Below are 14,767 nucleotides of genomic sequence, written 5' to 3'. Positions count from 1 at the left end.
AATAAGCAAATGAATAAACTATCCACCAGGGGGAGTGACACTTGTGCATAATTCTGCTTTGACAAGTGCCCTGGGTGATTTGAAATACATCGGCAAGGATTTCTGATTCTCAACAGTTTAACAATGGCAGCAACAAAGACCCCCACCCACCCCTTAAATTATACTGTTGGAATGAAGAAAGGGGGGGGGGGAGGCAGAGCAAGCAGACCAGGAATGCCTCTCTCTCTCTCTGTGTGTGTGTGTGTGTGTGTGTGTGTTTATGGACTGTGATCTCCATTCAGTTCTAGTACTCAAGACAAACTCCTGGGCTCAAAATTCTCTTAACTGTAAATGTACATGGTTTGCACCTGGCACCAGTGGATCTGAGAGAACAAGTAATCCCCTCATCCCAAAAAAACAGACAACCCCCCCCCACCCACCCAGAGTAGATCCCACAGTCCTGAAGCCATTTTAGGTTGTGTTAAGCATACATCTGGACTGACTTGTTCCTCCCTCGCCTGGCCCCACAGAAAATACCAATTTGAAGGGACACTAGACATGGCACAGGAGACCTGCAAGCGGAACCACCCCTGGTTTTATGCAGCTTCTTCTTGCAAAGCTGAGTTTCCTATATCTAACCCCCACCCCGTGGGTCAGGCAGCAGTTTTTGAGTGCAGATAGGGACCAAAACCAGCCAAATGCAGGAGGAAAGAGTTAAGCTCCCCCTTCGTCAGCACCATGTCCACCGGCCCTGATCCAACCCCCCACCCCACTCAGGGTCTGCTTTTATATTTGATGCACGCAGACACACATACACAAAGTTATAATTCCTAAGCAAGGAAATAAAGCTTCACACAGAGAGAGACATAGACATATCTTACCTCATTGCTTTTCTTCTTGAAGATGCACTCAACCTTTTTTGTGGCTGTGGGGCCCCACAGTATCTATCACAGGAAAAGGGAAAGGCTTTAGATAGTAGTAGCAGTAGCAATTCTGTGAGTTTCTCATTTTTCCAGTCTAAAATTCAATTCTCCACATTTGCAAATCCCTTTGTGGGTTTTTTTTAATGCCCTCGTGAAATTTGTCAGCATTGTAGGGCTGATAAGCAAATTGCAGTATGCCGTTTCCTCTAATAATATAGCACCTTTTTTTGCATGTTATTTCCTTCCCCTCCCTGTCCAAATACATGCACCACAACATTTGGAAAAGTGCCAGTTGTGGCATATTTCTGCTGTCCCCAGTCTGCCCCTTTTAGGATTCTTGAGTCTTCCTAGTCCTCTATTATCTGTAAATGGAGAAGTCCTGTCCACAAATTGAGATAATGTTGCGGTTTTCACTGGGTGGCTTATTCCCGCCTTACAGCCACCTGTCTCTGGCCCCTGGACATTATTTTGGTGAAGGTGATCAGCTGGCTAATTCTGCTGGTTAAACAGGACCTGGGATGGCACCTTTTAAGAGAGGGCTGCTGTTATATAATCCTGTGGTCCTCAATCCGTTGGACCATTAGTGCAGAGTGCTTCCACCCCCATCGTTCAACCTGGACACTGAGGTCCAGCTCTGAGGGCCTTCTGGCGGTTCCCTCACTGCAAGAAGCAAAGCTACAGGAAACCAGGCAGAGGGCCTTCTCAGTAGTGGTGCCTGCCCTGTGGAACGCTCTCCCATCAGATGTCAAAGAGATAAATCATTATATGACCTTCCATAGACATCTGAAGACAGTCCTGTATCAGGAAGCTTTTAACATCTGATATTTTGGTGGGTTCTTTTATATTCTATTGAAAGCAGCCCAGAGTGGCTGGGGAAACTCATTGAGATGGGCAGGGTACAAGTAATTATTTATTATAAACTCTACACAGTAAGCTCTTAACTTACATGCATTTAACTTGTGCGCATTCAGCTTTACAGGCTTGGCACACACAAAAAGGGGGAATTAAGAAGGTGGTGGCAAGGGGCGGGGCATCTGGGGTGGGAAAGAGTTTGGCAATCCCACCCACCATTGAACCCTATGTCTTGACTATACGCAGTTTTGCCTTTAGGCACAATCCCCCGGAACGCAACCCCCACATACGATTCCTGTACTTGAGGTGTCCAAAAACCTGCCTGTAAGGAACCGAAACAGTTTAGCTAGACCTGGCTTGAACTGCTTCGTTTGTTTTTGACGTACTGTTCTGCTTTCACCTTTGCACTCTTTCCTCTTATTTTCTATCTGAGTCTAAAGAAATTCTAGGAAATTAGTTCTTGCGGCTAAACTCAAAGAGCATTCTTCCCCCTCATGAGCCTAGGACCCTTTGGTTCACGATCTTATAACGGCAGGCTTTGCTGGGCAAAAGTAAGTCACGCTGGTCTTGAGGAAATGAGAAGGGGAATTGGTGCCTAGCCCTGCTTCTCCTTGTATTTCTTTGGGATTCAAAGAAATCGCCACCCCCTGGGGGTTGAGCTTTCTAAAGAGATGAGGTGGTAGCTATGTGAGAGGGGGCAGAAGGCTTGTCATCACCAGAACACCATGTCAGACCCACCCCCCTCATTTTCCTCCAGCACATCTTATCTCAAATCCCCATTTCCCACTCACCTCACCCTTCAGCCTGATGGAGTCAGGGCTGCCGATGTCAAGAGCAAGGATAGCATCTCTGGCTCCCACATAGAGAGTTGCCCCGTCTTTGCTCAGGAGAAAAGTGTCGTAATTCTGAACCCCCTTTCGGTGGAATGAGAAAACTATTCGGCTGGAATCCCCTGAGGAAGGAGAAAATATGGTTAGGTTCATTTATTTTTTAGAACACCTCTTCAGAAATTATTGTGACCCCTAAAGTTAGGGGTGGCTAACAATTTTTTTGGGGGGGAGGGGGAGCATCATCCACCCATAGCCAGCCTTCTGGGGTGGACATGGCCAAAAGTTGGCATGGTCACACAAACCACTTTCTGTCTTTCTCACACACATACACAGCACACACAACCCCTTTCCCCAGCTAAGCTGTGCAAATCAGTGAGGAGGGGAGGTAATCACCCCCCCCCCCCGCTCATGAACTGATCAAGTAGAAGACTGGAAAGCAGGAGATTTGCATCTCCATCAGGTGGAGAGGGTCAAGCTTCTTTGCCCCCCCCCCCTGTTCTGTGTCTACTCTGGTGGCAGGGGCTGTAAAGAGGGATGGTTTAGAAGAAGAAGAAGAGGAAGAGGAAGAGTTTGGATTTGATATCCTGCCTTTCACTCCCCTTCAGGAGTCTCAAAGCGGCTAACAATCTCCTTTCCCTTCCTCCCCCACAACAAACACTCTGTGAGGTGAGTGGGGCTGAGAGACTTCAGAGAAGTGTGACTGGCCCAAGGTCACCCAGCAGCTGCATGTGGAGGAGCGGAGACGCGAACCCGGTTCCCCAGATTACAAGACTACCGCCAACTTCTCAGCCACACAAGACCAGCCCTGATTCCACTCATTCTCCCCTTCACTGCCCCCCAAGAAGCCCTGACTTCGAGCATCCCTTCCTGCAGATGCCTCGCAAAGATTTCTACCTAAGCCGGTATCTGCCACTGGGCCACCACCAAGTCCCAATAGTACCCAATAGCCAGCAAGGCCGCCACCAGTGCCAAGACCCAGCCAGGGCAAACGCAGCAGAGTAAGGTGCCGGGAACACCCACCGCCGGCCTCGCAGGGCGCCATTTCTGGAGGAGCATGGGGGGAGGCCTCGGGGGGCCTGGGGCTCCCCTCTTTTCCCCTGGCCATCACCCGCTGCCATGGTCGCTTCTCCAGACTCCAGCTCTCGGGCCCCAGACTCCTGGCCTGGTGCCCCTGAGAGCCCGGCACCCTGGCGCCCCGCACCACAACGGCCTATGGGTAAGACGGCCCTGAATGCAGTGAAATTAGATCATCACCCCAAACTCTTCAGTAGCTTAACAGGAAACTGAGTTTGAGTAAAATGTATGCTTGCAATCTTGACAGTCCCTTTTAAAGTAACATGTCCTGAATGAGATCCGTTTCCTATAATTAACACCCTGCCTCCTGCCATCAGGAAATGGCTTGATAGTTAACCGAAACATGCTCATAAGGGCCCCATTAGGCTTCCTTCCTCCCTCAGGTCAAACCCCTCCTTTCTTTACTCAGATCTTTTTCTGAAAACAAGTCTTTCTTTGTATGATTTCTGTTTGGAAAGAAGCTATCCCAGGTGAGAGTTGGGCAAATCTGTCAATTTTGTTCTCTAAGTTTCCAATTCTTCCAATCTTAAATTTTCCTTTCAGGACTGGGCCACCCATGAAGAATGCTGAGGCCGTGCCCCCAAGAGCGTCTCACCCACCCCTGCCAGTGACAGAGAAGTGGTGGCAGCAGTGGTGGAAGGTTCCAGCAAGATATTGCCAGAACCTGCCACTGCCACTTCACAGGCACTGCCATGTGACTCAGGTAAGGGAGGCAGCAAGGTGGCAGTAGCAGCACCTTCCCGTTTCGCCTCAGGCGGCAAAAACATGATGCGCCACCCTGTTTACTTTTCCACATTTCCACAGCAATTTGCAGATTTTAAAAAAATATTCACAGAAATTAATCAGCATTTCAGCGTGCATATCTCCTAATAAACACATTTTTGCAGTCTAATGTACACCCTTTTGCAAGCAAACTTCCCTCATACAATGCATTTTGTTTGTTATTTTCACCTGTATCGGCATTCTGTGGACATTATGCACCAGTGTGTGCCTTTTTGTACACATTACTTGGCTGGAGAACTATATTCCCTGGAGCCAGTGTGGTGAAGCGGTTAGAGTGTTGGACTAAGGCACTAGGGTTCAAATCCCCACTCAGCCATGAAGCTTGCTGGGTGAACCTGGGCTGGTCACTCACTCTTAGTCTAACCTACCTCACAGGGCTCTTGTGAAGATAACATGGAGATGAACAGAACTATGTATGTCACACCTTGGGCTTCCTGGAGGAAGGTGGAATATAAATGTAAAGAGAAAATAAATAGCAAAATTCGGCAAAGTGCGAATTTCAAAGGATGGCTGCCTTTCCATTCACATCTCATTTCAGAAAGTTCAGATTAGGTCAGCTGGCCTTTAAATGTGAATGGAATTGAATTTTGCATCCATCTCTACCACAGTCACTGTGGGCCTCCTCCTCTGCGCACAGGAAATGCTGCAACAGAATTTGGCTGCACCCAATGCACACACAGGGCAGGATTAACCACATGCCCCAATGGTGGTTGATGGGCTGTAGGCGGAAAGGCAGAGTCCGGGAATAGATTCCTCCTTTTTTAGAGGGGGGCCTTTGCACCCACAGACAGGTTACCCATTTAACTTTGCAAAGCCATGGTGACCTGATGGAGAAGTGAGGGCAAGGCCAGCATCTTACTTCACTGCCCAAGTATTTCCATGTGCCAGCAGTAAGGACAAGATGCATTGACGTCACAATGCCAGCTCAGCTAGTTAGAGCATGGTGCTGATAAAGCCACGGTTGCAGATTCAATCCCTGTATGGGACAGATGCAAATCCCTGCATTGCAGGGGGTTGGACTAAATGATCCTCATGGTGCCTTCTGACTCTACGATTCTAGGATAATTTATATGCTAAGTCCCTCACCCCCCAAAGGCAAAGATGGGCAAAACAGCTGCCCAGGAAATTTGGTTGGAGGTTTCCAACTTAGAATCTAGAAAGCAAATAAATAAAGGGAGAGAGTGATTTATCAAGGGTAGGGATTAGGAAATGCAACGTTAGAACACTTGGACTTTGCGGCAGGAAAGGGGTATATAGAGAGAACATTGTTAACAGAATCTATGTGACTGTCCCCTCCCTACTTAGGCAGCCCCCACCCCAAACAGCAACATATCGCCACAAGCTTTCTATGGCTTCCTTAACACTGGTGTCAGAGTTACATTTGCTTGGGATCAGGCCTATGCACAAGGACACAGAGACTTAGGAAGCCTACTTAGACAGAGATGGCTCATCTATCTCAGCATTGTCTATGGTGGATGGCAATGACTCTACAGAGTTTCAGGCAGGGCCTCTCCTAGTCCTATCCAGATGATGTTGGGGATTGAACCTGGGACCTTCTGCTTGCAAGGGCTCTCCCACTGAGCTATTGTCCTTCCCCACAAGTTGTGTCAAGATCCAAATGAAAAGGACTATAACTCAGTGGTAGAGCATCTTTTCTATGTGCAGAAAGTTCGTCCCATGGCATTTCCAAGCAAGATTGGGGGGGGGGGGAACGACCCCCATGTGCAACCCTGGGGGAGCTGCTGGTAGTTAGGGCAGACAATACTGAATCAGATGAATTTATAAAAGGCAAGTTCCTAGGTTCCTGTGGAAGCCACTGGGGCTATATTTGTGCCCTGGAGTCTCTAGCTGCCCATGCATCTGTTCGGGCCCTTCAGCCAATGAAAACACCAACAATACTTGCCAACATCTGCAGCAATATTCACTCTGAGCTGACACTGTCAGTACTTCTCTGAATGAAAACTCACCACAACCTTAGAGGAAGGAAGTGGTGAGATGCAGTTCAGATTAGAATTAAAAGACTGAGCTGGCAAGGGTAGGCAAACTTTTGGAGGCCCCAAGGGCTGCAGTGGTTGGTTTGGGGACCAAGCACACCTTGCAGCATGCACCCCTCCCAACATATAGAAACAGAGACTAAGAGCTCCCTCTTTGATTTAGCTTTTAGTTCTTCTCCTTGACTTCTCTAGCAATGGAGCAGACGGACCCCTTCTCCTTCTTTCTGAGCAGAGCCAGTGAGATGACTCTGCTCAGCCTTCCAGTCCACCTGGATTCTGATTTAAGTTGGAGATGTCCTAAAATTAATTCCATAATTGGAGAAAAACAGTCGAATTTGCATTTCTCATTGCTCTGTGCTATAGTAACATCACACAAGTATGCACTGAGCCACCAAAACACTGCAAAGAAGCAAACCTGACTGTGCATTTCTTGCATGTGTTTTACTGATGTGCGCACATACACTCCTGTGGACTTGCATAAACTCCACACCAAATAGAATTTTAAGCACTTGTGCACACAATCCCGTTGAGACTGCAACCTTGCAATATTTTCTTAAAGCCTACATGCACATCAGTAGCATGGCAAGGCATTGAGGGGAAGCACAAATGGAGGGACGTAGCTCAGTGGCAGACCATCTGCCTTGCATGCAGAAGGTCCCAGATTCAGTCTCCGACGGCATCTCCAGGTAGGGCTGAGAAACACCCTTGCCTGAAATCCTGGGAATGTTGCTGCTAGTCAGTGTATATGATACTGAGCTAGATGGAACAATGGTATGAGACAGCTTCTGCACAGGAACATTACAAGCTTCAGGGTTTTTAAATTAAAATTAAAAGAACAAGGGGTAATTCCTAATGCACTGGTACTGCTTCAGAGAGAAGAAATCTAGCAAGAAAATCAAATGAGATTTTTGGGAGCATTCTTAAAATATGCATACAAGCACACGCATGTTATGTGAGCAGGGCTATCAGTGCAGCAATATCCTGAGGCAACACCTGGATTTGACAGAGTGTCAATAGCCTGGCAATATGTTGCCATGGGAACTAAATTGCTAGCCAATTGTTTCTGGATACAGGACCATTCCTATTTTTAATGTTCTGAAGCAGCTCTTCTCCTGCCATCTGAAAAGCAAAGGATGTCATCCAGGGGTCTGTGCAAAGGGAAGACGGTCCAGACTGAGAAGAGACACAGAGAGCAGAGTTTGGGGTTCTTAGGGTGCTGGCAGTCACCCTAAAGTCTTATATGAGAGCAGAAGACATTGGCTGGGTGCCTCCATCCCCTCCACACAACTGGTATATCTGTAAATGGCTCTCAGAGTTATAAACTGGCAGCGAACCCCCAGCTGTCTCATTCCAAAGGGCACCAAGCCTGAGTGAGTGCAGCGCTACTGGAATTTAGGAAAATGGGAAGCTGTCTTATCCTGAGTCTGTCTGACCATTAGTCCATCTAGCTCAGCATGGCCTACAATGACTGGCAGTGGCTCTCTGGGGTTTCAGGCAGCATTTTCCCCCTAGCAATTCTTGGAGATGCTGGGCTTGGAGATGGGACTTTCTGAATGCAGCGCAGATGCTCTACTCCTGAGCTGAAACTAGGAGCTTCTGCATGCAGTGCAGGTATTAGATGCTCAGCCCCAGAACTATGGGGTCCATCCCCTCAAAATAAAGTACGGTATGTTTCTAGTCCACGTTTCTGAACAAAAAGTCTGATTTACTGTAAATAGGAAGATTCCTTATACTGGAACTGCCCATTCATCCATCGGGACTGGTCATTCATCCTATTTCCTTGACTGGCAGCAGCAATCCAGGGTTTCAGATGGGATTTCTCATAGCACTACTTGGAGGCATCACGGTGTTAAAACCTGGGACCTTCAGTTAGCTAAACACATATGCTCTCCCATTGAGCCAAGGTCCTTCCCAAAATTTCTCATGCTCTGGAGGGGTGTGCACAATGATATATATATTAATCTCCACTTTGAGGATTTGGTTTGAGTTGGAAGTTCAGATTATGTAACCCACATTTAAATTAAATTTTAAAAAAAATACCCTCTCCCCGACACCCACCCATGCACAAGTGTATTTTAGGGTCCTCCCCTCCCTCGCTTCTCCTCCCAAAAAACCCACATGAATTTTGGCTCTAGGCCTGAAACGGTCTTGTGTACATTGGTTTCCAGAGGTTTAAGTGCACTTAGTTTGCACTGTACAGCATCCATGGAGTTTCCCTAGGTCCAGGTTGGGTGCGGTGACAGAACATCTGCTTTGTATGCACAAGGTTCCAGCTTCAATCTCTGGCATCTCCAGGTAGGGCCAGAAAAGACCACTACCTGAAACCATGGAGAGCCACTATCAGTCTGTCTTGACAGTCCTGACAGCTAGACGGAGCAATGGTCTGATTTTGTGCAAGGCAGCTTCTTATTAAAAGCAGCCCTTTATTCAGAAACATGTGGTCTAGAGAGCCTTGCTTGATTCGGAGGGGAAGAGCCATAGCTCCATGGTACAGGGTTGGACTTAGTCTGCGGCAGCTTCCTCTCTAGTCCACAGCCAGCCCCTGCCCACTTTTCTCTTTCTGACCCACTCCAGTCTCCATCTCACAGCAAAAAACGATTGGAGAGAAGGAATCAATGGGCTGGAGAGGCAGCAGCTGCTGTTTGTTTCCTACACGTCGGCAGCACAGATGTCCGAGTAATTACTGCCGGAAGATGCTGCTTTTACCACACTGGCTCTATTTTGGGTTGACAAAGGAACTGCTGCCACTACTCCATCTTCCTCCCACCCTCTGGCCACTTGATAAGTTTCCTTTGCACAGAGCAGTTCAGTGGCCAGAGCTGTGGGCTGCTAAATTAAGCCAGTGTGGAGGAAGGAAGCCCCTCCGCTCACTTGCGTGCCACAAACATGCATCTGTGAGAGCAATGAGATTATAGGCAGAGGATTGGGGCCACTGCTAGCACTACTCAGAGCAGATCTGCTGAAATTCATGGAGCAAAGTTGGTCATGTCCATTCATCTCAATGGAGTCTGCTCCAAGCAACCCAAGATGAGCTGAACCAGTCAGAGCAGATCATGACTTCAGATGGCCGGTAAAGCATTCTCATCAGCAACCTGGTGATGATGCTCTCCAGGTATTGTGTTTATTATTTTATTTATATACTGCCCTTCATCAAAAGATCTCAGGGTGGTTCACAGAACAAAATACAAGATAAAACACAGTAAATAATTAAACCAAAACAACAAAACAATAGCCCCCACCTTCCCACAGATACAATTAAAAGGCTGTAGGGTGTCAATCAGCCAAAGGCCTGGTTGAAGAGGAACGTTTATGCCTGTCGCCTAAAAATATATAATGAAGGCGCTAGGCGAACCTGGGCATTTCCCACACACCCCTCACCCAGCTGGATGCCACCATCATCCTAGGAAAAGGAACAATAAGCCAATGGAAGGGCTTTGTGTAAGAACATATGAACACAAGCAGAGCCTGCTGGAACAGGCTAGTGGCCCATCTAGTCCATTGTCCTGTTCCCATGGTGGCCACTCAGGTGCCTGTGGGAAATCTGCTGGCAGGACCTGATCCCAAGATCCCTCTCCCCTCCTGTGGGATTCAGAACCATTGTTGCCTCCGACCATGGAGGCAGAGCAGAGGTATTGTGGATCTTTATCCTCCATGAATTTGTATGTAGGAGTTTTGGCTGAGGAGGCAAGATTCCTCCACCCCATGCTCAGCTTGTATATATGTGTGAATAAAATTATACCTCCTAAGGACACCCCAGTCTCAGCTGTCCTTCATTCCTAAAGAAATCAAACTCTGGGTAAGTGCCTGGAGTCTCTCACCGCTCCGAGATTGGGGCAGTGCGCAATAGTACCATCTATTCATTTATGACATTTCATTTCATTTCATTTAGGAAACACTTGCCCTGAAATTTCCCAAAGTGATTTAACAATAAAGACATATCTAAAAACAATGTAAAATCCAATGAAGATGTCGACTGGGATAAAAATTACTGCTCCTCAGCCATTGATGAGTTCAAGGCAGTATGCATGCTTATCTCTCTCTTTCTCTCTGGATGCACACAGTGGCCAACCAGATGCCTCTTCTGGGGAGCTTGAAAGCAAGACCCGAGTGCAAAAGCAGCAATTCTCCCCCCTCTTCTTCCTCAGCAATAGGAAACCAAAGGCACACCACCTCTAAGACAAAGCCATCAGGACTGGACCCTTCAATAACCTTATCCTCTACACAGGGGTACCAACTTGAATAAAATATTGGGGAGCCCAGGTAATCCCTGCCCTGCATAATCAATCACAAAACACGGCACACACACACACACACATCAACTTCGGGAGGGGAGGGCTGGCCACCTCAAATATTTTATTGGAGGGGCCAAAGGAACCTCGGTTCCTAGGAACAGACTCCTATGCCTCCGTTGATTTGCCCAGCCTGCTTCTAAAGCTGATAGGACACCACTGTATCCTACAGCAGCAAATTCCTCAGTTTGGTCTTCCCAAAGAGATGGGGAACTGCTCCAAAGTCACCTCACTGAGCTTTACGGATTCGAACCTGGGGTCCTCTCAGTTCCAGGTTCACCACTGTCACCACTATGCCACACTGGTGCACAACGAACGTGTATGGACACGGACACATATGAGCTGGTGCATATGGATGGTGCTGTGGCTGTAGCGGTGAAAATATCAAGGCAGCCCTTGTTTGAATCTGACCTCTGACACCATAAACTCGCCAGCTGGCCTTAGACACGGGCACTGTCTCTTCGGCCACAGCCACACCATACATTTAAAACAGTCATGGCTTCCCCTAAATAATCCTGGGAGACATAGTTTGTTAAGGGTGCTGAGAGTTGCTAGGAGGCCCCTATTCCCCTCACAGAACTATAGTTCCCAGAGTGGTTTAACAATCCATTCCTCTTCACAGGGAGCTACAACAATTGTGGGCAATAAGGGTCTCTTAACTGCTGCTATCAGCGATTTAACACCCTCTGCCCCTTGACATCCTATGACCTTTTGGGGGCGGGGTTATTGGGTTGTTTTTATTTTGATTATGTATTTTGTGGTTTTATATTATGATTTTATTCTGTGAACCACCCTGCGGGTATAGGGCGGCATATAAATCCAATAAAAAATAACAATTTAAATGTATGGTATCAGTGGGGCCTACATTGCCTAATTGTGTTAGAAGGGGAGGCCATTTTAAGCATGTTCCTTCATTTTTTAAATGTGCCCCTCAACTGATTGCTCACTGAAAGAGCACATACATCGTGCCCCAGAATGTTTTGTGAGGACACTTTGGTTGGGCTAATAAAGACATTGCCCTAATATGGTTTTTAGAAATAAGTGTATTAGCAGTGCCATGGAAAGAAGACATCCCACGCTGCTCTGCTGACATATGAGTCAGGCCTGAGCTGCAAGGCCCAAGCGAAGAAGGGGAGCCAGTGGCAGTTTAGCCTGGCCTGTTTGCCCCCCCCCCCTTTCTGGAGAGCCAAACCTCTGTCCTCCCACTGTGAGAGAGGCTTGGCCTTCAAGGGTAATGTCAGACTACATTCATACCATACATTTAAAGCACTGTGACACCCCTTTAAACAGTCAAGGCTTCCCCCAAAGAATTCTGGGAGCCGTAGTTTGGACAGGGTGCTGAGAGTTGTTAGGAGGCCCCTATTCCCCTCACAGAGCTATAGTTCTCAAGAGCAGTTAATGATCAGTCCCTCTTCACAGGGAACTATGCATAGGGAAAAGACATCTCTGCTGTCAATGCCCCTGTGGTATGTAAACAAACAGAAATGAATCTGACGCTAATGATGTGAACTGTGCTGATGCAAACAGCTAGAGGAGAAAGAGCTGTGAAATGCCCCAGAGAAACAAACAACTTCACAGCAATCTAAGGCGGCAATGTTGGCACAGCCTTAGTTGGATCGAACCCTAAAATCCAAAGGTGAGTTTTGAGGTGGTGTTCTGGGAGGCCGCTTCAGTGAGGGAGAGTGCAAGTCATAAGACAAGTACGGTACGGCAGAACTGAGCGTCATTGCTGCAGCTGCAAGCCTATCTTTGCCACCATGAGGACTAGAAACCTACTCATGCTTGCTTTGGTTTTTTGTTTTTTTTTTTGAAAGAATCCTACTCAAACCCTATGTGGAAATTCAGCTCTCAGTACTCATTTCCAAGCTTGCAATCATAAGCAGTGCAATCATCGAAAACACTCATCACAACCCAGGTTGCCTTCCCTCTTCCAAATCTCCCTCGTTCTCTTTCAAAGCCCCCTTTCAGTAGCTCCCTCTGGGCGCTGATGTTATTATCCCCGTCCTTCAAGTTACTCACCTTTCCGGAAGGTTAGTCTTGGCATCTGATCTGTGGCCAGAGCAGCCGCGAACATCAAGAGACAGCCCAAGAGGTGGGAAGACTGTCCGGAGTTCATGGCTGGTTATTAGCAGACGGCAGTTGCTGGGTTGGTTGAGAGTGGCGGAGGGGCAGCTAGCTTGGTAGCTGTTAAAGCAGAAGAGGAGAAAAGAGGAAGTCAACCACTATTGAACGTATTTGCCAACTGCTTGTCTGGAGCGGAACTGGGTTAGCTGATCAGAAGGCAGATTTCTAAATACTGTGTGCGGTATTTTGCTGCCATGATGGCAGCCTCAGAGTGTTTCTGCTTGTGGTTGTTCCAGTGAAGCAGGAAGGAAAAGAGGAGGCCTTTCTACACAATGCAACGCAGAGACCACGGCTGGGAATGGAATTAACCAAAGAAGAAAGCAGAATCTTAATTCTGAATTAACTCTGCAGTTTAGACTGGATCTGAAACCACTGGGCAACCACCCCTCCCCCAAAATGAGAAACTTTGCAAAAAGCTTGACATTTGATATTTCGAAAAGGAAAACACTAAAACAGGAATCATGGGGGAAACCAGAATTGTAAATGAAATCTCCGCCCATTTTTCTGTTCTCTTTTTATTACTCATCCTGAAATAAACCAGGGGACGCCCCACTAATGTACATCGAACCAGAGTAAGGAAGCCAGATCCTGTCCTGTGTTACACGTGGCATCTATGCATGTACATTTCAACATACATGTCAGTTTTGTGTCATTTTGAAAAATAAAATTATAATTCATGGTTCAGTATTGTTTTCATTTATTTTTTATTTTTATTATTTGTACCCCACCCATCTGGCTGGGTTTCCCCAGCCACTCTGGGGAATTCAACAAAGATTAAAAATACATTAAATACATTAAATTTTGAATTACACGGCGGGGGTGGTGGTTAAATAATCGTTTCATTGGTTAGGACTTCTAAAGGTCTTGATGCAGCCCTGGGTCATAGAATTGTGAAGTTGGAAGATACCCCAAGGGTCACCTAGTCCAACCCCCTGCAATGCAGGAATCTTAGCTAAAGCATCCATGACAGATGGCCATCCCACCTCTGCTTAGAAACCTCCAAGGAAGGGGAGTCCACAATCTCCTCAGGGAGACTGTTCTACTGTTGAACAGCTCTTATTGTCAGAAGGTTCTCTCTGTGTCTTCCTTTGGTCCTGTGGCAGTCTTTCTACTACCCATATGCAGTAAATTTGTCCAGCTTAGGGACTGGCATGATAGAAGCTTGCACCAAGTAAGAGATCTTTATAAATACAAACACCATAGAGGGACTTCCCACGAAACCTCAAGGAATGCATGTCAATTAACTTCACATTCTTGACAGTCATTTTATCAGCAATAAATCAAGCAAAGATATAGCACTGAGAGCTCAGCAGCTTTGAGCTCTTGATGCTAGAATATGAACACAGTACTAAGGTAAGGGTCTGGTCCCAAAAATATATTCTTTATTAAATGACGAGACAACCAGCTCTTTTCATTTTCTCTGAAAGTGCTTTGGAAATGTGATATTGAGCAGTCTATCACATATGAGTGCTGCACTGATATATGGCATAAGCAACTAGTTAAATCAATTTCTGCAATGGCCAGAGAATGCCATTTAAATTGGATCCATCAATGGGATCTTACCTCTCTGCTCCTGGCACACATTTCTGGCTCTTAGGGCTATAACTGCTGGAGAGGCTGTGAAGTTAGGTTTTTCTTACATATACCTGTGCTGGGATTGCCCCCACATTGTTTCATATTGGACTGTGATATTTGCTTGAATAAATGCTACAAAGCATTTATTTGCTGTAAATGCAAACAATTATGTGACTCTCACTCTGCAGTTGGCTCTTCTCAGTATATGGGATGGAGAAAATGGGGATTTTGTGTACAAACCTTTGATAACTTTATTTTGGTCAGACCAGGTTTCAAATCCCAACTTGGCCATAAAGCTCACTGGGTGGTGATCTTGGGCTAGTGACTGCCTCCCAGCCTAACAT

At 46.8% G+C, this 14,767-nt stretch overlaps 1 protein-coding gene across 18 annotated transcripts in view; it reads right to left on the bottom strand.

The window, feature by feature from the left end:
• The window catches only part of LOC310666458 (semaphorin-4A-like), a 68,231-nt gene that overhangs the window by 14,825 nt on the left and 38,639 nt on the right, over positions 1–14,767 (bottom strand). For all 18 annotated transcript variants that reach the window (XM_083417330.1, XM_083417318.1, XM_083417316.1 and 15 more), the window contains 3 exons: positions 12,744–12,908; positions 2,546–2,706; positions 861–923 (listed from right to left, as the gene is read on the bottom strand). In XM_083417330.1, the coding sequence (XP_083273456.1) occupies positions 861–923; positions 2,546–2,706; positions 12,744–12,840 (321 nt within the window). In that variant the 5' untranslated portion in view covers positions 12,841–12,908. The remainder of the gene's footprint in view (positions 1–860; positions 924–2,545; positions 2,707–12,743; positions 12,909–14,767) is intronic.

Source organism: Podarcis tiliguerta (genome assembly GCF_965153285.1).
Source record: "Podarcis tiliguerta genome assembly, chromosome: 16".
Taxonomy (NCBI): Eukaryota; Metazoa; Chordata; class Lepidosauria; order Squamata; family Lacertidae; genus Podarcis; species Podarcis tiliguerta.
This window is presented reverse-complemented; position numbering and strand designations above follow the sequence as displayed.